This window comes from Moschus berezovskii, chromosome 21 (assembly GCF_049115385.1).
Source record: "Moschus berezovskii isolate FMDL1 chromosome 21, NW_MosBer_1.0, whole genome shotgun sequence".
Classification (NCBI taxonomy): Eukaryota; Metazoa; Chordata; class Mammalia; order Artiodactyla; family Moschidae; genus Moschus; species Moschus berezovskii.
This window is the reverse complement of record NC_142480.1, coordinates 36,424,413-36,448,183: the sequence shown is the minus strand read 5'-3', so window position 1 is coordinate 36,448,183 and position 23,771 is coordinate 36,424,413. Positions and strand designations below refer to the sequence as shown.

At 48.4% G+C, this 23,771-nt stretch overlaps 1 protein-coding gene across 2 annotated transcripts; it reads right to left on the bottom strand.

Annotated features, from left to right (window-relative positions):
• Nucleotides 1-384: 384 nt before the first annotated feature.
• On the bottom strand, nt 385-22,246 carry SCAMP5 (secretory carrier membrane protein 5). Of its 2 annotated transcripts, XM_055418138.2 has the most exons (8): nt 22,112-22,219; nt 20,513-20,605; nt 8,754-8,808; nt 7,874-8,002; nt 5,241-5,397; nt 4,089-4,190; nt 3,548-3,665; nt 385-3,283 (listed from the first exon to the last, which is right to left on the bottom strand). In XM_055418138.2, the coding sequence occupies exons 3-8, from the start codon at nt 8,758-8,760 to the stop codon at nt 3,089-3,091; spliced, it is 708 nt and encodes a 235-aa protein (XP_055274113.2). In that variant the 5' UTR covers nt 8,761-8,808; nt 20,513-20,605; nt 22,112-22,219; the 3' UTR covers nt 385-3,088. The 2 variants fall into 2 exon arrangements, with proteins under 2 accessions (XP_055274113.2, XP_088685662.1); XM_088829536.1 differs by lacking the exon at nt 20,513-20,605 and having other exon boundaries at nt 22,112-22,246.
• Nucleotides 22,247-23,771: the final 1,525 nt, after the last annotated feature.

Sequence of the window (23,771 nt, the reverse complement as noted above, 5' to 3'; positions counted from 1 at the left end):
CTTATCACTGCAATACTTAATACTTCTACTGAGCCTATCTTCTATGTTTTTTGTTTTTATTTTTTTAATTAATTTTTTTTTTGGCTGTGTCAGGTCTTAGACGCTGCATGTGGAATCTTTTAGTTGCAGCATGGGGGATCTTGAGCTACAGCATGTGAACTCAGCTCTTCCTCAGGAAACTCAGAACTCCTAACAGGCAGAAGGACTCTGTAGCAATTTCAAGGCTGCCTTAGAGAAAGAACTACACAGAAGTGTGTGACTTTTGATCTCTGGGAATGACAGGCGTCAGGCCCACTGGACCCACCCTACTTCCATGCCCCACAGCCCATGGTGAGGCTCCGCGCAGGCCCTTATAAAGACACGTGACACAGCAGGACACAAATGTTGAGGGCCAAATGTTCCCCTTTATTATGGTTCACTCAGACAGACACACTGGCTCAGGCAGGTCAACTGCCAGTTGGAGAATGGTCTGTGTTTCCCAGAAACAAGGAGGGGCAGTGGGCACCAGCGGAACACAAAAGCAGGTCACTGGCCAAAGACCTGAGGATTCCCAGAACTGACCTCAGCCTTCCTGCACCCCACCCTCAAGCCAGACCATCCAGCAGAGATGAACCTGTGCCCAGCCTCCACTTCTTGTTCGGTTCCCTCCCCAGGAAAGTGCATAGATGCCTGGAGATGCAGCATCCCAGGGCCTGGGCAAGCTGGGCCACACACAGCTATAGCAGGTCTTCCAAAGGGCAGAGCCAGGGCATGGCCATACAGGTCTGAACCAGGAAAGAGCAAAGGCGGGTAGGACAGGAAGCTGACGGGAGGGAGCATCCAACAGGTCAAGGATGCTGTGCTGGCAGCTAGACCGCAGGCCTCCTGGAGTTACCAAAGAGAGGAAAAGAAAGGGAGCCAGTGGTCTGGGAGGGGAGAGAGGAAAGGGAAGAACCTAGACCTAGGGTCTCTTTTCGGGTACTAGGGGCTGTGACAACTGCTTTCCAAAGAGAAAGTGGTAGAGGAGAGAGTCAATCACACTCTGGCCCAAGCCTAAGGGGCCATTAGGAAGATAAATTCCCAGAGGCCCTGGTTCCCCTTATAGGAAAATGAAGTACCTGGAGCACAAAGCTCGGATGGCACTTGGAAATCCAGGTGCTGGGTTCTCAGCTGGAGCCACCCAGAGTGGCCAGGTGGAGTTTGGTTTTTCAAGCCAAATTGCCCAGTAAGGTGGGGGCGATGAGTGGGAAATGGGCAGCTGCTCCATGGGTAAGAACCCACTCCTCTTCAGGCCTCTGAGAGAGCCAGGACCTCTACCAACAACATTCTCACAATGCCTGGGACACAACAGGCCCCCAGGCCTCTATCACTGTCCTGGAAAGGAAAGCGGGTTCTAATGGGGGTGAGGAAGGGCCAAGAATCAAGTCCAGTAGACAGAGGCGAGCAAGGAACCTCAATATGATAAAAAACAGGAGCCAGAGGCCCCCCCTCCCACCCTACCTAACCTGAAGTCACATTCCAGCTATTGTGCTTGCACATAGGGTTGGGCCTGTGCTTCTTCCTAGACCTGAGGGGGTGGGGGCAGGGGGGATGCATGATCCCCTCTCAGTTGGTCCTGCCTACCTTCTCCTCTGAGGAGAAGACTCATCCCTCCAGGACCAGTCCTCTGAGCCTATCCCTTCTATCAGGCCCAAACAGAACCGCTATTGCTCCCAGGAATCCAGTGGTCATTTAGAGACAGCCAGCACCTGCCCAGTGGGCTTGGGCCAACCAGACATCACCTGGAGACCAGTAATTATTTACAGATCCTTTGTTCCAGCTGTTCCTTTGGGCTTCCCAGGTGGCGCTAGTGGTAAAGAACCTGCCTGCCAATGCAGAGGACCTGAGTCAGGAAGATCCCCCGGAGTAGGAAATGGCTACCCACTCCAGTATTCTTGCCTGGAGAATCCCATGGACAGAGGGGCCTGGTGGGCTACAGTCCATAAGGTTACAAAGAGTCGGACATGACTGAAGCGACTTAGCAAGCACAAAGCTGCACCTTTACACTGAAAACTGCCCAGACACCACCCAGCTCTTTAGGAAAGGCAGTGCAATCTGCCCCTGTAGATGGCAGACATCACCTAGCACACAGTAGGGGTAGGGCAAGAGAATCAGGCCACAGCAGCTGCGAGTGTGGGGAGGGACACAGGCAGAGGGCCTCGAGGGGGCTCTGGGACGAAAAGGAGGAGAAGGCAAGGCAGGGAAGAAAGGACCCTGCCTTACATTTCCATCCTCTGTGGGTCAGGTACCCAGGAGGGCTCCACCTCTCTGGCTGTGTGCCCTCCCACATCAGGGCTCAGGCTCAGCTCCCCTGTCCTCTGTATGCTTCCGAGATCTGAGAATGGGCTTCAGTCTCAGGAGCAGATACAAGTGGGACCCTCAGCCTGGAGGAAGATGAAGAAATGCCACATGGGGAAGAGAGGAGCCCTGGGCAGGCGAAGAGACCACAGGAAGCAGGAAGAGAGACAGCAGGAAGAGAGAAATGGAGGAGGAGGTTGTGGGAGGTGGGAGGGGAGGGCAGAGACCCAGATCTAAAGGAGCAAAGGAAGATCCCCTGCAGGTCTCCACCCTCCCCACCAACATCCTCAGGAGTGCTAAATACTGCTGCTTCCCAGGAAGACCAAAACTGGAAACAGTTTCAGCTCACAACCTTGGGAGGGGACCAGGCTCTCTGCTATGCCTCCCCCTGCCCCATGAGGGGTCCCAGGGCCGAGGTCAGACAGAGCAGCCTGATGGAGGGTGGGGGGGCTGGTTTAGTTCTAAACGTACATCTAGCACCACAACAGAGACCTCCACTGCACACTATTCACAAGGGGACACAGACACAACTACCGTCGCATGGGACAGCTCCGAGTGCAGCCCACAGCTCTCAGGGTGCTGAGAGCAGAGTCCAAAGGGTGTGGGGGAGGGGTGGCACATATACATATATATATATATAACTCTGATTCTTTGTACAAAGTGGGGGAGGAGAAAAAGGGAAGGGGAACCCTGCTTGGTCACCACAACAGACCCTGTGGTTTGAGCCCCCATCCCACCAGCCCCCAGCCAGCTCCCGGTCGGCTTGGCTGGTTCACATCTCATTGGAGTATGTGTAGTTAGGGGTGGCAGAATACTGAGTCTGCGGCTGATTCATGGCACCCTGTGCTGCCCCCATGGCTGCATTCTGGGCCGCCTGCTGCACGTGCGGGTTCTTCCACGCTCCCGTGGTCCACTCCTCCTGAGCTTTGCTGAAACTCCCCCCGCTGCCCCGGTAGAATTTATGGACCTGTAGGAGGAGGAGCACAAGGAAGGGTTAATCAAGGGGAAGAGGCAGCCTGTCCAGAAAAGACATGGGAGCCAGAGGTAAGTCACCGTAAAAGCCAGTCCTCCCTCTGACCCATGCCCTGTGCACTGGGAGCAAAGTCCATCAAGCCATTCCAGAGTGAGTCCCTTGGAAGACCACTGGGTCTTACTGTAACTTGGGAGATGGATTGTTACAGATCACGGCCCCTCCCATCACCACCCTGTAGCTCTTGAGGTTACCACATACCATGCTGAGGGCAATGAAGGAAAAGACAGCCATGACCGTGAACATGACGGTGGGAATGAGCATCACCACTGCTGAGCCAATGTTCGTTCCGAAGAAGGAAATGGTGGCGATCCAGCCGCTGCAGAAACAGGCCAGCTGTGGGGCTGCCTGGCACAGTGACGGGTACCCAGGAGCCACCCCACTAGAGTAAGGGACCATCTCATTGTCACAGAGAGAGACCATATCAGTGGATGGACAGGGCCTGTGTCAGTGGTTTAGGAAGAACCCTTGGCTCAGGAAACAAGCTTCTCAGAACATAAGGCTTCCTTCTCTTGGGTTATCTCATGATGCTTGATATCCCTCATCACCCCTAAAAACCCCTGCCTTATTCTCCTCTGATGCTATGCTGTATGTACTAAGTTATCCTGAATCCCTTCACATTTCCAACAACGCATGGTGTTCCCACAGGCCAGGCAGCTTAGCCCACAGAAGTAAGCAAAGGACATACCCCAGTTGCCACCCGGCTAGCCCTGGGTCAGTCCCAGACACCCTGGTCTCTTACCAGACACCCCAGCCTGGGATGCCCACAGCCTGGATGATGCTGATGACCAGCTGGGCCATGAAGGTGAAGAAGAAGGCCATGAAGCTAAAGGAGCTGTCAGTCCTGCAACAGAGGAGATGGCTCTCGTCACCCGGGTAGAGGGACATGGCTTCCCTGCCTTTAAGACTTTCAAGTCCTTCCAAGTAGAAGTGAGTACACAGTGGATCTTAGTTAAGGGGTCAAAACGGGACAGCATTCACCCATGGATCTTTGTAAGTTTCCATGTGTCAGACCTGTGTGCACCACATTATAGGGAGAGATCTCATGAATGGACCTCTCACTGGTACATGGATGGTTGGCACAGAAACAGATGGGTCTGTTGTGGCAGGAATAAACAACCCATGTCAAAGGGTTGGCCAACCCTACTGGCACCAAGACATCAAGCTCCAGTGGTACATGTGTGGAGGGCCCCACAAGACAGAAAGTGCTGTTGGCACAATAATGGATACATGATTGGCACCAAGATTATAACCTAATTGGCACATAAACGGATGGATCCAATTGGCCAAGATTAATATTAGAGGCCCAGTTGGCACTGAGAGGGATAATTCATTGGCACAAAGATTGAAAGTCCCACTTGACACAAGGCAGACAGCCACTGGCACTAAGACTAGCCCTGCTGATGCGTGGATGGTCGTCCCTTTGGCACAGAGTTGGAGGCCCTCGTTAGCACGTAAACAGGGTCAGTGGCGCATGGGTGGCTTGTCCCACTGGCATGTGGGTAGATGGCCTACTTGGCACCAAACTAACCAGCCCCATGGGTACCGGGATGGGCAGCTAAACCAAGACAGGTAGCCCCACTGGCAGCTATTATCATGCAGCTAGTTGCCTGGGGAAGCGAAAACAAGAACAAGACTGGTCTCTGTGTTGTCCCACCCAAGGGTAGAGTGAAGAAGGAAGGACCTAAGGGGAAGGCTCTGACTCCCAGCCCTCTCATTCCGGCCCAGAGTTCCCAGGAAGCCTAAATCCTACCTGGCAATCTGAGCTGAGGATAAAGGGAAAGTGAGCTTGGGGGACAGCAGAAAAAAAAAGTGAGAAAAACATGTAGAGAAGAGACAGGGGAGATGGGCAAAGATACAGGGTTAGGAGCTGGGTTCAGCACCCATCACTTACTTGAAGGCCTTGTAAATGGGCCGAAACCAGCAGACGTAGGAGCAGGGTGTGAAGAGGATGAGCCAGAGAAAGGCGAGGCCAAAGTTGGTGGCTCCCCCGCCTCCGATCAGCCACGCGAGACAGCCCACCAGGTTCACGGCCAGCGTGACGCTATTCACTGCAGACCCAGGAGCACGTAAACAGACACCAGACAGACAGCAGACACGCACACAGACACCAAGGCCCGTGCGGAAATACACAAGCACCCATACACAGACATATACCCCCGTAACTCAACACAGACCCACAATCAAACACAGGCAAACAGCACAAGCACGGAAAGATATAGACGTACACAAACACACATGCAAACCACATTTATACAGATGCATGCCCACAAGTCACATCAGCAATACACACACAGAGATACATAAGATGCACATATAACACACACACACAGAGGGGGTACAGACTGTAAGAAAGATAACTGGGAACTCAGACCAACCCCCCACACACACACCCGTTTGTGGGGATCTGAGAACTCTAGAGAACAAAGTGTCTCCCCCGATCAGGAACTCAAGGGTCTCAGCCTAGCAAGTCCTGCTGGAGAGCCCCAAAGCCTCAACCTGGGAGAAATGCTCTTCTTACAAGTATAGCCTCAGCCCCTGGCCTTCCCAGACCCACAGCAATAACTAAGCCCATGGCACAGGAAACCCATCTTCCATCTTCTTTTGCAAGGTAGGGCATGAAAAGGGAAAAGGAAAAGGAGACGTCTCTTTACGTCGTTGTACCATCTGCCCCACACTTATATAGGGCAGGCAGCAGTGGCTGGGATCTCAGTCTTTCTTTAATCCTATTATGCCACCTCCTCCAAGAAGTCTTCTCACATTACTGCAGTCTTATTCACCTCCCATCCCTCTGACCTCCTAACAACTTGGCTGCTCTCATGTTTCCCAAAGGACAAATCCCAGCCCATCAACCAAACTAGAGGTTCCCCAAGAGTGAGACCCAGGCTCCTTCTCTTCCATGCCTACATACTCTATAACTGAACCTCTGAATCACTGTATCCCTGAGTTAGAGCCAGCAGAGACCTCAAGTCTCCTCATCTGATGCTTGCATTAACACACACCCAGCTCATTGGACATAAGGGTACTTGCTCCCTTCCTCCAATGTTGTTAGCCTAAGTCCCTTTAAGGCTCCACAAAGACTTGCTGAACAAGGACTACCCTGGTGGTCCAGTGGTTAAGACTCCACCTTCCAATGCAAGGGACGGAGGCTCAATTCCTGCCCAGGGAACTAAGATCCCAAGTGCCACAGGGCAACTACTGAGCCCGTGTGCTCTAGAGCCCGTGCTCCACAACGAGAAGCCCTTACACCCCAACAGGGGAAAAAAAGCCCCCACATGCCACAGACCCCTCATGCCACAGTGAAGATCCAGCAAAGCCAAAAATAAAATAAATTAAAAAAAAAAAAAAAGACTTGCTGAATAAACAAAGGAAGGCAGGCTTAATCTTGGCCTCAAACAGTCAGGCATCTATGGTCTTTTGAACAGAACTCTAAGCATCTCAAGGGTTATATACATTTCCTTGGGAACAAAGCATCTGGCCAGCACCTAGTAAGGACTTAGGAAGATATTTATAGCCCTTAAATCCAGCTCCTGGATGAGATCTTCTCAAGGGCAGAGTTCCCAGAGCCCAGGGCCACCGCTCCCCAAGTCTGGCCTGCAATGCTGTCACATGAGAGGTACACCCCTCTCAGGGCCCCTCACAATGAGAGTAAGCATTTCTTTCTGTGAGTTTCAGCTGTATTTCCCTCATCCCTGTTTATTACCACCAGATTTCCTGGAATCATGGTGTTCTGACTGATTTTATTTGCTCTTTACATAGAACACTCATTAACCTGTTTTTATTTTGTTTTGTTTTCAGTTTTAGTTTTTATTTTTACCCTGTTTTCCTATCAGTTTACATCTCTCTTCACAGTCCCACCTCTCTCCAGCTCATCTGATCTAGTACCCTTGTCATAATTATTCTAACATCACAGGCCATCAGAAACTGGGGCCTTTAAAACTCTCAACCTCAAAATCTTAGAACATGAGAACTCGAGCTCTTAACACAGATCTACATGGAAGCACGGTGATCACTGAGCCAGTACCCTCTTTCCTCCAAATGAGGAAACTGCCGCTTGGGAAGTGGAGTGACCAGCCCAGCCTGGTTACTATATCCCAAATGAACATTCTTTTGGAGCAATCTCCCAGAGAAAGTAAGAAAAACGAGGCTTTGAGGGGAGGATCCCTCTCCAAATTCAGACTCCTGAGGTAATCAGCAGAGGTTCCCTGGAAAACCACTCCCATGAGAAGACAAATGAGGAGCTGCACCTCAGGCAGAGACCCCTCACACACACCCGGCTGCCCCGTGACTGGGGCATGAGAAGATGCTGGACGGGAGGGGAAGGAAACTGAGGCCGAGCTGGGGAGTCGGCCCAGGAGAGAAGCCTGCAGGAGTCAGGCAGGGATAGGCTTACTGGCCCACACAGATGCTGCAGGTGGGGCTGAAGGACCCAGGCCTGGGGGCACCCCGTCCCAATGCCCAGCACCCGCCAGCACCCCCCTCGCCCGCCCCCCCATTTCTGGAACACCCCCACCCCATAGCACTTACACATCCAGAGGTAATAGAGGCGCTTGGTCATGCTGAGATGCTGAGGAGGGATATCGGCCTCGAAGTCTTGGTAGAAACATGGCTTAAGCGGGATGAATTTGGGCAGTGGTGGGAAGTTGTTCACTTTCTCTGCGGACGAGGCACATTACAGTGTCACCCTAAATACTCCCCTCCCCAGTGACCCGATATGATCACTCTTTCCCTGGCCTAGGATGCCCCCTTGGCCCCTGTGGCCACAGGCCAGTTTACCATCCCCACCAGCTTTCCTGCTGCCTTGGGTCTCCAAAGTGGCCCTGAGGCAGCGTCACTGTCAGAAGAATAAAAACAGTAAACACCGTCCATCAGGCGTGGACACTGGGTCAAGGGTAGTTCTGGGTAGAAGCAGCAGGATGGTGAGTCTGGAGATGTGGGTTCCAGCCTCCACTCCAAGATTCAATCATCATCCCTCTCTCCAGACCTCCGTTTATCCAGTGGGATGGGAGTCAAACTAGATAGTCCCTACAGGTCTCTCCAGTTCTGAGCCTTTGGAAACCAGGTAACCCAGAAACCAGAAGGAAAAGGTCTCAGAGTATTAGAGAGGAATGGTGACAGAAAGGATGGGGACTGAGCTACCCTTGTCACTCATCGGGTCAGATGGACAGGAGGGCCAGGGCATCAGGATGGGCTATCTCTGGTCCCCAGGTTCAGAGGTCTGACAGACAGCTAGACAGTGAGGGTCCTTGATAGACAAGTCTCGGTGGAGGAGCAGGGGAAACCCAGGGGCAAGAGGACCAAAACAATCTGATCTTCAAAAGCTACGGGGTATAAACGGACCAGGAAAAGGGCCACCCACCCGACGTCACTGTCACGTCCTACCCATGTGGATCCACCCTCCCCTTACCTGACATGATGGCACCCACTGGCCCAGAGGCCTGTCCACACCTCTTTGTCTCGAACTGCAAGGAAGAAGAGTCAGCGAAGGTTGAGGATCATGGCTCACCCAGCCAAGTACTTCTTTCAACCCCAGCTGGGGTGGAAACTCCCTGGAGCAGGGCCCATCTCACAGAACCACCATTTCACCAGCTCTACCCTTCCAAGGACTCCTGCCCTTCACCTTCAGGCATAAAATCTATTTTCAGAAAATCCCAGGAGAGGGTGGGAAAGGAACCTGGGAGGCCATCTAAGCAGGTGCAAATCAAGTGACAGAGAAAACTTGAGGAAATTCTGTTCTTGACCTTGAACACGGCAGAGCCCTGGCCTCGGTCACAGGCTGGGCTCCCCTCCCCCTGCCTTTGTCTCCAGTCATTCATTCACTTCTTGAGCATTTATAATCTGCCAGGCACTGGGGAGACAGCATGAACAAGTGGTCCCTGCCATTGGCATGAAACAGTCAATAACCTTGGCCGTGAACAGTATAAAAGAGAAGGATGGCTATGAAAACATGCACAGCATATATTAGGTGATCTGGTCTGGGGAGTGAGGAAAGCCGCAAAGAGAGACCTGAAGAATACAGAGGAGTTGCCTGAGGCAGGGCAGCCTCTTGCACAGGGGGAAAGCTTGCACAGATCCTGATGCGGGAAACAGCTTCATGCTTCTGAATAAGGGAAAGAAAGCCACTGTGGCCAAAGCAGAGAGTGCGTGGAGAGGGAGCAGGAACGGAGGTGGGCAGGGTGGGATTCTTGAGGCACTTAGGAGGCCAACTAGAAGGGGCTCCAAAGTGGCTCTGGGGTGTGGTGTGAGGGAGGCCCTCATGAAGATTCTCTGCTGGCTTAAACCACTGAGAAAATGGTGGGCTGTTTACTGAGAGCCCCGTCATGAGAAGAGGCGCAGGGCTCCAGGGAAGAAGAGAAGCTTCATCGTGAACATACAGAGTCTGAGGTGCTGTGAGAACCTCCAGACGGGACAAAGCCTTGTAGGCTTTGGGAATATCTGGGTCACGAGCTTAGCAGGAGGCCTGCGCCGAGACAGACATCAGGTAATGGTTGGTGAGTGAAGACTAAGGAAGCAAATGAGAGCATTTTACCAGCACAGTAACTTTGATAGATAAATACTGATATACTGAAAATGGTCTATGGCCAAGTACTGAGGCAATGCAACATCAAAATTTGGGCAGAGGGACTTCCCTGGTGGTCCCAGTGGCTAAGACTCCGCGCTCCCAACGCAGGGTACCTGGGTTCGATCCCTGGTCAAGGAACTAGATCTCACATGCCGCAACTAAGAGTTCTCTCTGAAAGATGCCACAGGCTGCAAGGAAGACTGCAGATCCTGCATGCTGCAACTAAGACTCAGTGCAGCCAAATAAATAGATAAATAAAAATAGTAAAAAAAAAAAAAAAAGTGGGCAGAGATTTCTATGTTTAAATTAGGCAAAACGAATCTATGGTGTTAGAAGTCAGGAGAGTAAAGGGAACACAAGCATCAGGAGTGCTGGTCATGGTCGGTTCCTGGACCTGGGTGTTGCCGATACAGAGGTGTTGATTTTGTGAAAATTCCTCAAGCATACGGTTACAATTTGTGCACTTTTCTACCTGTTATACTTCAATTAAGAGTTTGCTTTAAACAAACCTTCCTAGGGTTCCAGTCAAATTTCTCTGGCTCGGTTGAAGTTTCAGTTCAGTTCAGTTCAGTCGCTCAGTCGTGTCCGACTCCTTGCAACCCCATGAATCACAGCACGCCAGGCTGCCTGTCCATCACCAACTCCCGGAGTTCACTCAAACTCATGTCCATCGAGTCGGTGATGCCATCCAGCCATCTCATTCTCTGTCATCCCCGTCTCCTCCCACCCCCAATCCCTCCCAGCATCAGACTCTTTTCCATTGAGTCAACTCGTCGCATGAGTAGTTTAGGCCATCATAATCTTTTGTGGTCCCTTTGTGATATGAAATCAAATACAGATGTAAAAACCTAACAACATCTACCATAAATGGAAAAGATAGGCATGACAAAGACAAGCATGAAACGGTTCTTTTACACAGCTGCATTAATTGTAACATTGTAATATCAAAAGATTGGAAACAACTGACATGTCTATCAACAGCAGACTGGGTAAATAAATGGTACTGGCTATTTCTCCATGGAAATGGAAATGGCAGCCCATTCCAATATTCTTGCCAGGAAAATTCCATGGACAGCAGAGCTTAGCATGCTGCAGTCCGTGGGGTCGCAAAGAGTTGGACATGACTGAAAGACTGAGCATGCAGGCACAGTCATTTCTAAAAATACTGATATGGAAAAGCTCCACAATTACAAGCAGTTGAAAAAATGTAATGCATAGAATAGTTTATGCTACCTTTCATAGTGAAAAAAAATAAAGCAGGGGAGAGAAGAATAAAAGTATTTTTTGCTTTTGTCCCCAGAGTCCTACTCTAGTTATTTACCCACAAATAAGAAACAACAAATACATGTTTTCAGGATGATGTAATTTTACAGTAGCAAAATGTTGGAAGCAACTGTTTGAATAAACTTTATATATCATTCAATAGAGTAACATGTAGCTGTAAAAAAGAATGAAGATGGTGTCTCTAAAATTCTATGGAATGATTTCCAGTATATACTGTTAAGTAGAAAAAGCAGGGAATTCCCTGGCAGCCCAGGGGTTAGGACTTGGAGATTCTGCTGCAGGGGGCATGGGTTTAACCCCTGGTCAGAAAACTAAGATGCCAGGAAACAGATGCCACAAACCACAAGAAGTGGCCAAAAAAAAAAAAGCAGAGTACAAATTATTATAATTAGAATGCTACTTTTTATATAAAAGGAGAACCAAGAACATGCATTTATAAGTTTGTTTCTGCAAGAGAAATACAGAAAGAATAAATAAGAAACTAATAAAATGGTCATCCATATGATGGAAGGGCTAGGATGAGTGGTGAGACTTCTCTGCGTAAAGATTTTTACATATTTTTTTACATACAATGTCTTACGTTTTCAAAAACTTACATCCGAAAGAAATGAAAGTTGAAAACTGAAATAAGCACAGGGATTTTCCTGGTGGCCCAGTAGTTAAGACTCTGAGCTTCCACTGCTGGGGTCCCAGGTTCACCTGGAATCCAGGACAGGGAACTAAGATCCTGCATTCTGGGCGATATAGCCAAAATATATATGTATGTATATATATATATATATGGGCTTCCCTGGTGGCTCAGACGTTAAAGCGTCTGCCTCCAATGCGGGAGACCAGGGTTCAGTCCCTGGGTCGGGAAGATCCCCTAGAGAAGGAAATGGTAACCCACTCCAGTATTCTTGCCTGGAGAATACCATGGACAGAGGAGCCTGGTAGGCTACAGTCCACGGGGTCGCAAAGAGTCGGACACGACTGAGCGACGGAACGGAATGGATATATATATATATAAGAGAACCACTAAAATTGAAATAAACAAAAACAAATTAAGCTATCTGTACAGCAAATTGATAACACAATCACACAGGAAAAAGAACTGGCCAAGTGGCTTGATCTCAGTACTCTGTGTTCTCTTAAAAGGACCTATCTCAAGAGCAAGAACAACTAGAAAGAAATCTAAAATCTTAGCAGGTTTACTGTTGGTATTAGTGTGGTGACTGAAACTTTTCGTATGTACCATAACAGAGAACATATGAGAGAATGTGTTTGTATTATTGGAACCTGGGTTCTCAATGTTAGATATGGAGATAGAATATAGAATATGGGAAGATAAGAAAGAGTCCTGTGATTTTGGATTTGAATTGGAGGCATCGATATGAACTCAAGTCTTTAAAAATATGTGGTTGGTCCCAAGCCAGGACAAAGAAATACAACATCAGCCTAGAACATCTTGTGGTGCCAGAAATAAGCAGGAATTCTACTAATTAGAACATGTCAAAAGGACACCAGTTTGACGGGGCTACCAATCAGCCAAATTTGGGAGAATTCAGAGCATCAAAAATAATGACAGTAATATAACATGTTGAGTTTAAAAAATAATCCAAAGTGACACTCATTTTTTAAATGAGGGAGGAAGTAAGAAAGCAAGCTCTTTGCAGAAGAATGCTAGCTATAAATGTAGGAGTAACAGAATTAGAAAATCTTCTCATTTTGCAATCATGAATGTCATAGCTAATTCACACAAAGATCCGCAATGGCTGCTAAGTCTTTCACCAGGTGAAAGATTGCTGGGGAAGAAGACAGTCACAGAGTCTCAAAGATGACTTACTAATTGCAAAGGAGAACAGGCACTTTTACTGTGAAGAAAGTTGGCAGACGCCATCTTAACCAGGTGATCAAACTCAAACTCACCAATAATGGGACAAATAGACATTATGGCTTCCCAGTATGATATACTAGGAGGGGCACAGCATCACCTAGGTAGTATTCCTGCCCCCAAATATTTAGCTGGAATCTAGTCAAAAGAAACAATCAGTCAAATCCAAGTTGTGGAGCATTCTATAAACTGAACTGGCCAGGGCATTAAATAATGCCAACATCCGGGACCTCCCTGGTGGTCCTGAGGTTAAGAATCCATTTGCACAATGCATGGGACATGGGTTCGACCCCTAGACTGGGAAGACCCCACACGCTGCAGGGTAACTAAGCCCATGCACCACATCTACAGAAAGCTGTGTGCCTAGAGCCTGTACTGCAGCAGGAGAAGACAAGGAGAAACACAGAAACGCAGACAGAAACGCAGCAAAGAGCAGCCTCCACCCCGCTCACCCAGAGAAGGTCTGCAGCAAAGAAGACCCAGCACAACCATAAAAAAGCAAATAAATAAACGTTTAATGCCAACACCCTAAAAGACAAAAAAGAAAAAGATAAGGGATTCTCTAACCTAATGGAGTCTAAAGCTATATGGCAACAAAAACTGAGTGTAAACTTTGATTGGATTCTGGTTCAAGGGGGAAACAGTGGGATATCAGGAAACCTGAATAGAGACTCTAGATAATATTATTTGGGTCTATGTTACGTTTCTTGGGTATGATAGTGTTCTTGAGGTTATGCAGGAAAATGTCCTTTTTCTTAGGAAATATGTGCTCCAGTGCTTAGGGGTAAAGTGTTGTGCTATCTGAATCTTCAAATAGTTCAAAAAATAAGGAATAACGAATAGATACAGACAGAAGCAAAGCAATGTAGCAAATGGTAACAACTGGTGAATCTCAAGGAAGTTACATGAGTGTCCCTTGTTTTAATCTTTCAACTTTAAAGTTTTCAAGATAAAATGCTGGAGGGAAAATATGAATAATATCAGTTAGGAATGATAACACACTGAAAGAAAAGAATGTGAAAGTTCACCATAACACACAAAAGAAAGGGAGATGGGAAGGAAAAGTTCTAAGACAGAAGGAATGATATAATTGTTTAAATTATCATTTTGTAACCCCTAAATCGGAGAAGGCAATGGCAAGCCACTCCAGTACTACTGCCTAGAAAATCCCATGGATGGAGGAGCCTGGTAGGCTGCAGTCTGTGGGGTCGCTAAGGGTCGGACACGACTGAGCGACTTCACTTTCACTTTTCCCTTTCACACATTGGAGAAAGAAATGGCAACCCACTCCAGTGTTCTTGCCTGGAGAATCCCAGGGATAGGGGAGCCTGGTGGGCTTCCGTCTATGGGGTCACACAGAGTCGGACACAACTGAAGTGACTTAGCAGCAGCAACTCCTATATAGAACTGACACAGGCAAGGATTATCAGTGGCTGCTTAAACCACTGGGTGAAAGATGACTGGGAAAGAGGGGAGACACACAGTCTGTCACCACCACCACATTATTTATTAATCACAAGAGAGAAAAGTTACTTCTATAATGAAAGGATCTGGCAGGTCAAGTGACCAAACTTCTCAAACTTACCTGATTATGGAACAAAAGGACATTATGTGATTCCTGACATGATACACATAGAAGAACACAACATCACCTATGTAGTATTACTGCCAAAATGTTTAATCTGAAAATAATTATTATAAAAAAGAATCTGACAAGTCCAGATTGTGGGAAATTCTCCCAGATAAATGTTAATGTCATGAAAGATAGAAATTGGTAGAGGGACTCAGAGAGGAGACTTGCAGGAGATTGCAACCAAGTGCAATGAGTGGTCCTGGATTTTTAAATCATAGCTATAAAAAACATTTTTAGGATAAGCAGAGAAATGTGAATACAGACTGAATAGAATATATCACTGTTGCTGCTGCCGCTGCTAAGTCACTTCAGTTGCGTCCAACTCTGTGTGACCCCATAGACAGCAGCCCTCCAGGCTCCGCTGTCCCTGGGATTCTCCAGGCAAGAACACTGGAGTGGGTTGCCATTTCCTTCTCCAATGCGTGAAAGTGAAGTCGCTCAATTGTGTCTGACTCTTAGCGACACCATGGACTGCAGCCTACCAGGCTCCTCCATCCATGGGATTTTCCAGTCAAGTAAGTGTTAAATTTCTTAGGTGTTGTGGTTACATAGGATTATACTTTGGTTCTTAGGAGACACATGCTGAAGTATTTAGAAATATTATGTCTTGTCTGATACTTATTTTCAAATTGTTCTGCAAAAAATGTCAGGAAATTTCCTGGCGGTCCAGTGGTTAGAATTTATGGCAATCATTTCACAATATATATAAATATCACTATACCTTACACCTGAAAGTAATATATGTCAATTACACTTCATAAAAATAGATAGATATTTTAAGTCAGGGAAAAAATATATAGTTGCATTTGGCCATATATACACAAAGAATCAAGAATCTCTAGTAGGACATCAATAAAAAAATAACTGTGGTTCCTGGGGGACAGAGGAACTGCATAGACATGGAGTAGACATGAAGAATACTTTTTACTATGTATCTGTTGTTTTTTTTTTTCCTTCTATTTTTGGCCACAGCATGAGGCATGCAGGATCTTCCAGACCAGGGATCAAACCTGTGCCCCTTGCAATGGAAACATGGCGTCTTAAGCACTGAACGGCCAGGGAAATCCCATTTACTATGTATCTTTATACCATCAAATCCACGACACCATCAACTTCCAGATCATTATATTATTTACCAAAAGAAAGAAAATAAAACCCACCAATTTATAACGATAAGATGCCAAATTTTTAAACTCACAGACATTAAAATGTTTTCAGAAATATCAAAGTGTTTATTTTAGAACTGATGAAATTCAGGACATCTGTTTGAATTATGAATCATGTAAATGTATTACCTGTTTAAAAAAAAAATAAAAATCAAGCAGAAGAGCTGGCAAAGAATGAGCAGGAGCAGTTGATGAGGCAGGAGGAAAACCAGGAGAGTGTGAAGTCTCCAAAGCCAGGAGCAGAGAGTGGACAAATGTGACAGATGCCACTGAGAGGTCCAGCATCAAAAGGGCTGGACTGAAAGATGTTCAGGACGCTCAGCAATAGCAAGTCACCTGTGACCCCAGCAAGAACTACTCTGGGGGTGGGAGGAGCTGGGCTGAGGGGTTGGGGGTGGTAGCAGCCAAACTATACATTAATAGTTGAACATGTAAGCCGAGAGCAGGAATAGACAACAATTTGAAGAAGCCTGCCTTGTTAGAGAACAGAAATAGGGTAATACTTGGGTGAGACAAGTGGTTCAAGGAGGGACTATGGCTCAAGGTTGTTTGTTTAGGATGTTAATAAGCTCGAGATATGAAAGTTCCAGGAAAGAGTTGCAATTACAATAGAGACAGAGGTTAATTAATGGACCAAGCCCTTGAAACAGGCAGAAGCATGGGGTCCAATGCAAGGAGGTGGGAAGAAAAACATGATGCAAGCAGATAGGGGAGGTCTGAGGCCTTGGAAAGGACAGTGAGAGTCCCACATATCTGCTTCAATTTTCTCTGTAATATGGGAGGGAAGTTTCAGTCGAAAGGGAGGAGGTAAGAGTAGAGGAGGTAACTAAGTCAGTGGGCAATTATAACACAGTCTGAGAAGTGCTCCAGGAGAGCAAGTACACAAAGCTGTGGGAACCCAGAGGAGCATCCTGGAGGAGCCAGGGAGGGCTTCACAGAGGAGGTGATATCAGAGCTGAATCCTGAAGGATAAATAAGAGTTGGCCAGGAAAAGAAAGAACCAGAAAAACCCGTGCAAAGGGAAGGTCAGAACTATGGCATAGAAAATTTAAGAAACAGAAAGAAGCAGAGCACAGATAAAGTCTAAAGTGGAAGGAGTGAAAAAAAGGCAAAAATAGGGCCAAGAGACGGGATGGGCCCATCATCCTGGCCTTAAAGGCCATGAGCAGAATTTGAGCTTTATCCTCTGAGTCTTGGGAGCTACTGAAGGATTCTATTCTTCTTCTAAAAAAATATAACCTCAAAGTTTTCTTTTAATAAGGTGAAATTATGTTGCTTTTTAGCAACATACATTAAAATATCTGCAAGTTAAAAAAAATCAAAGTCCATAAAGGAGAAAATACAAGTTCTTCCAAAATCCACCTTCTCAGAGATCACCCCTTTAACAGTCTGACCTTTAGGTTTCTGGTTTTTATGTATACATAAGCATATATGTGGAGAAGGAAATGGGAACCCACTCTAGTATTCTTGCCTGTCAAATCCCATGGACAGAGGAGCCTGGTGGGCTGCAGTTCATGAGGTTGCAAAGAGTCGGACATAACTGAACACACACACACACACACACAAGCATATATGACAAAAATGAGATCATTTTATACATGCTAGTTTATAACCTGGTTTTCTCCACTCAACAATATCTAATGAAAATGTTTCACATCAATGGATACAAGTTATTTCAACCTTTTTAATGACTGGTCAACCAGGTCAACAACGTCCATGGCCACGGAGCGGTCAGTTGTGACACGGGCTGATTCTGGCAATTAGAAGGTCATAGCTTCAGGGAGTGGTGGGGCAGAGGGCAGTTGCCAAGAAATGAGGGAATATGAGGAGAGGAAGAGGGATAAGTCTAATTATTTTAAAAACTCAGCTGAGACTTTAATATAACACAGAGAATATTAGTATCAAGAATGAAATACCATACATTAAAGGATTAATAGCCATCTCTTGATAGTGAGATTATATTATTGTCTTTCTTTTATCTTTATTTTCTAAAATGTCTACAACAGTCTTATATCACTTTTCTATATCACTATTCACAAAGTGATAGGTTTAAAACAGCAGCAGCTAGAGGAAGACATACAGTTAGACAGGTTTTTCCAGATAGGAGACTTGAGCACATTAATAAGCAGGGCAGACAGTATTGTTAAGGAAAAACAGCAGAGATACTAAAGATACAGTAGAGGGGGAAACAGCTGACAGATACTGATATCTCAGGAGAAAGGAAGGGCCAGCATCCACAGCACAGAGTGGGTGTATTAGACTAGGAGCCCTAGGATTCAAGAAGTAGAGAAACACAGGTATGGTTCCAGCTTCCACATACACCACTCAACTAACCCTCTACATGAGTAAACGCGCTTTGGGATAATGGTCCAAGTTTGGACTACTCTTCCCATGGAATAGGATGGACAGCTGATGGGAAGAGGAAAGTGATGACAGTCCCGAGAAGTGATGAAGGGACAGCTGAGGCTGGAGACCCTCCATGGAAGCAGAATGAGACTATCCTGGTATGTGATGGCCACCAGAAGCTTTCCACATTCTTAGTGTAGAATCCAGAACTGGGGGGGGAGGGTGTTGGGGGGAAGTTCTGCTCTTGGGTGGGACACACAGGCCAATGGCATGGTCACTGAGGGCAAGAGCCAGTTAAAATCCAGGACCATGGAGTCCAGGAAGGACACAGTAGGTGCCATGCTCATGAGATAGAGAAAATGGAAGTGTCAGAGAACTTGAGGTCTCCTTGAGGTCCCAAGGTAAAGCAGAAATTGGACTGTGGTCAGAGAAGTATACTGGGGTTTAAGGTTTCGGAGGTGGCCACATGCCAGTGATGACCAGACTCAGGTGTAGCCGGCAGAAGGAGTAGCTGAAGAAGGCATCGCCTCGCATGAGACAACAGGATGTGGAACGGGAGGCTGCAGTCCAACACTAATGTCCTCCAGTAAAACAAAGAAGAGAGGCAGAGGGAGAGCGGGCAACAACTAGATTGTAGGAGCCTCAAGGGAGGAGGCTGTAACCCTGGCTCCAACCTGACCCCCATCTGGTCCCAGGCTGTCTCCCAAAGGTGTTACAGAGAAGTCAGTGTAGCAAAGTACTGATGGTGGGAAAGACAGCGCGCAGGGCCAGAGAACAGGGCAAGGCTGCCTTGTTTGTAGAATGTTAGCCCAGAAAGAATTTAGGCATGGGAGGGCTACAGAAGGCTGAGGTCACAAGAATGGAAGGTTCCAGGATCCTCTGCTCTTCTGTCAGGGATTAGCCTTTATACTTGGGCAGGGGGAGATGGGAGCAGCAATGACCGGCCTCTGCGAACCAAAGTTTCTAAACTGCAAAAGGAGAGAAGTAGCAATTCATTCTTCAACTAAGAGTCTTTCATAATGTTGGGAGGCACTGGGAGTGCTTCATATGCCTCTAAAGATGCAGGCCTAAGGGAGCACTTCCTTGGTTATCAATAAGATAGCATATACTAACTGAATTTTGTTCAAAAGACAGACTATAATTTATTTCATTTCTAACTGTGAAGTTGGGGGGACAGAAGGTCCCACAGTAAAAAGAGTGAGGTCCATGGCAAAAAGAAGGGAGGCAAGTCTGGCCTCAGATCAGGACAGAGATTTGTGGTGTGTTCCAGGGTTCCCTATTCACCAGCATGAGCCCCATGCCTGGCATAGGAATGGTCATTTTCTTCCTGCCCACCCAGAGCTTATCTGCTAAGATGGAAGTTTCCCCCTCCAGCTCTACCTCTGGTCTCCCTACCCCACACCCAATCCCATATCCCCAGCCCTGACTTCCCAGAACCATGACTCTTCCTCAGAAAACACTACTCGCCTGGCATTGCTCACACTGTCCTGTGATGACTCTCCAGTTGTTGAGTGGCTGAGTTGTGTCTGACTCTTTGCAACCACATGGACTACAGCACTCCAGGCTTCCCTGTCCTTCACTATCTCCTGGAGTTCGCTCAAACTCATGTCTACTGGGTTGGTGATGCCATCCAACCATCACATCCTCTGTTGCCCCCTTCTCCTCCTGCCCTTAATCTTTCCCACCATCAGGGTTTTAATCTTTCTCAGAAAACACTACTTCCAGCATGGCTTTCACTGTCCTGTGATGACTCTCCAGTAGCCCCTACTGATCTTGCGCCTGGCAGTCAAGGCCTTGTGTCAATCAGCTACAAAGCTCCCACCCACCACCTTCTGCTTCTCCTCCACACACTGACCCGCGTCCCAGTTTCATGCTGATCATATAGAGCCATCCCATCTGCTTCCAGTGACCCTAAACCAGAGCCCTGCCAATTGCTCTCAGTCCTACTATTTTTCTCATATCCCACCTCTTCTGGAAGCCTTTCTAGACATCCCTGCTGTGCCTCCCACTATTTATATTCTGAACCAGTTATTGGGCAATGAATGCTCACTCATTCTCATCCAATCTCTTCCTGATTCCATCATGGATGGGGCTTCCAGGAGGGACTCAGCACAGAACAGAGCACAGAGAACAAGTCAATCACATTCTTGGTTAAGATGTGGACCCAGCAGAGAAGCTTGGAACCTTCCATTCTTGTGACTTCAGCTTCCTGTAGCCCTCCCAAGCCCAGGGGTGGGAGTGGAGCAACAGATGCCCTCCCCACAATCAGGCTAACCCCACAGTTTCATGAACCCTGCTGTACCTCACTTCCTCCAGGAAACCTTCAGAAACTCCAGGCTGTCAGCAAGAACGGCAGTTCCAGTTCGCAGTTCCAGTTCGGCCTGCAGAGGAACAGCTGGGGGATGGGGGCAGGGACAGGAAGAGGAAGGCAGAGGGAGAGGGGAGAAAAGGAAGAGGGAGAAAAACTGAGAGGGAAGCTCTAAACTAGAACAAGCAGCTTCCTCAAGGGAGGTCAGTACTTAGTCCTATTATTTCATCCCAAGAGAAACGTGCTGGCAAAGAGATGCCCAGAGAGGGGAATCAATTTGTTCAAAGGTGGCCAGCCAGCCAGAGAAAAAGTTAAAAAAGGAACAGAGCCCAAGAACCCTATCCAGAGCTCCTCTCTCAGGATCCTGATAACTCTCCATGGGTTTGCTAGACCTAAGACCCTCTTTCTGTGGCCCAGTGACCAGTCAGTCCTCTCTCAGCAACTCAGGCTCACCAAACCCAGATCAAACCTCAATTAGCAAGATCTCTGCAGCCCCAAACAAAATCTCTCTGCAAGAACAATTCCCCTCTTTCAGAGGCCTGCCCCTTGAAGACAGAACAGGTGGGGCATAGGCTACAAAATTTTCCAGACTTCCCCACCCCATGGGGGTCAGTCACACGCCTGGGCTCACAGACCAGACTCCCCAACAGTTATGCTTGGTTCCCCTCTCTAGGCCTTAGTCCAGACCATTTCCTGAAGTGCCCTCTGTTACCTCTCTTTTCATCCAAATCTCACTTCCTCCAAGAGGAGGCTCTTGTTCACTGGCTCTTGTCTCCCTTTCTCCTTGTGCTCCTGGTGTCCACAGGAAAGTCTGCCTGGCCCTCCCTAAACTCCTCATCCTGGATCTGGGGCATTACCGGTTTGAACCGCCTGAGACGGAAAATTCTCTAAGACTCTACTTGGTTCCCCCAACCTCTAGACTGGGGGTTCCCAAAGGCAGGGACCGAGACGGGTTCCCAAGTATCTCCCCCCATCCTCGTGACCGACTCCTGTCAGCGTTACAATGAGCTTCATTTGGGCCCTCAACATACCACCCCGAAGCCCCGTTGGACCCCAGGCTCAAACCAATGCACCCATCCCCGAAAACCGGAGGCGGCTCAGACCAGCGGTCCAAAGGCCCGCCGCCTTGGTTAGGTGGGGGCTGGGAAACACAACTGCTCCTCCTGCAGGCGCCTCTTGTCAGGAAGGACCCTCAAAGAGGCCACAGCCACCCCGCCTCCAGGCGCCCCCCTCCCGGGCCGCGTGCGCCAGGAGGAGGGCCCCAGGAGGAGGACGGTTTGCTGGGAACGCCAGGTGGGCCCAAGGCCCAGGTTCCAGAATCCAGGGGTCTGACGTCATCCAAGACCCGGGTTCCCTCTGCGGGAGCTGGGAATGGGGATGGTGAGGGCTGGGGGAGGCCTGGGGCACCCGAAGCGTTCTTCCCCCGCCCTAACAGGGAAGGTCACCTCGACTTCACCTCTCCAGCTCGACCTGCCCCCTGCATCCAAAGGTGAAGCGGAGCAGGTACAGAGCCGGAGATGGGGTGACCCTTTCTCCACCTGGGCCCAACCTCCCTGCAAAGCCCTTCTCTGGGCTCTTGGGCCCAGGACTCACCCGCCGCTGTCGTTCGGCTGCGGAAAGGCCACCGCGCTGCGCTGCACCCAGCGATGCGGCTCGGAGCCGGCCGCGAGCCGCTCCGGGGCTGGAGGCGGGGTGCGCGCGCGCGCCTGCACGCGCGCGCCTCGGGCCCATTCCTCGCGCGCCCGCGCCACCTCTGCTTGCAGCAGCTGCTCTCGCGAGATTCCCGAGCTTCCACTGGGCCGCTGCTCCTGCACTCGCGAGAAGGAAGGCCTGGCCGCCCCGGCACCTTGCAGGAGCTGTCCGAGGTGCTAAGTTCCAGACTCTGTGCCGAATCAGGTGGTGGGCAGGCACTACGCGGACAGGAGCAAGTCGAGAACGTCGAAGAAGAGACCCAGAAATGGGAGTCTGGTACCAACGATCAGAGCCTCAGCTTCCAAATCTGTAAACTGGGAGAATAACTTCCCATACCAGTTCCAGGAGCCTCTGGGTGTACCAGAAAGGAAGAGGGAGAGGGAGCTTCATAAGCAGGAGACTGACGAAAGTCCTTCGGATCCACGGGGCCAAAGTGACAGAGAGGGGATAGAGGATGGAAGGTTAGAGATGAAACATAAAGAATCAGAAATGAGACATAGAAGGAAACACAAATCCAAAAAACCAGACATAGAAAGACAAGAGGAGAGCCATGAACATAGAGGCATAGAAACACGAAGAACAGAGCCTTGGAGAGACTAAGATTTGGAGAGGAAAAAAAGACAGGGAAAGATAAAGAAGAGAGCATGATGAAGTGAGAGAGAGATAAGAAATGGGGACAGACAAGCTACATAGAAGAATGGAAAGGGAGAGGCTTAGAAAGAAAAACAGAAAATGAAAGAAAGCAAAAAGGAGAAAGAGAGGGAAAATAAGAAAGAGACTACGGGTAAATGTTTTAAAGCCCGGAATCGATGAGAGTTGCCAGAGACCCACTTGGAGAGATGAGGCTGGGCCTGAAAGACAGACAGGCTTTCATTGTGAGTGATGTTTTCTCATGCAAACCTCCTGTGGGATATCTACAATCAGGACCACCCTCTATCCTACTAGCCAATAAATAGCTCCTGCCCTTCATGGTGCCCTCCACCCACACCATCCTGGGCCTAGAAGGGGGCCTCAGTGGGTGGGAGACACTGTGGGGATTCTTTGCCCAGAATAAGGGCCAATTGTATGGTCTCAGCCTGCTGGGAGTGCGGCCTCACTCCCACAGCTGAGTTAGAAAAGGGGTGGGAGTGAAGAAAGGCAGAGTTAGTGCAGGAGAGGCAAGAAAAGGGAGGGAGCCTCAGAGGCTATGGAGTATTGAGCAGGAAGCATAATCTATGCAGGACAGAGGAGTCATGGGCTACAGAGCAAGAAAAGGATATTCTGCTTTTGATCCTGTCCCTTGTTCACTCTCATAATCACTGCCCTCTATCTTGCCGTAAGACAAGCTTTAACTGATTTACAGAGTTATGAGAGGACCCAGTGAAACGATGACTGTGACCCTGAGGAGGTTATCAAGCATGGCTCCTACCGAGGAGATGTTGGGAGTCCATGTGGGCCTTAGGAAATATATATGGGTTCACATGAACCTCCAGGAGAGGGGTCTGAGGTTGAGCCGAAATCTACAGTGGAGATGTTTGGGATCCATGTGGAATTTACAGGAGATATCTCATGATCCATATGG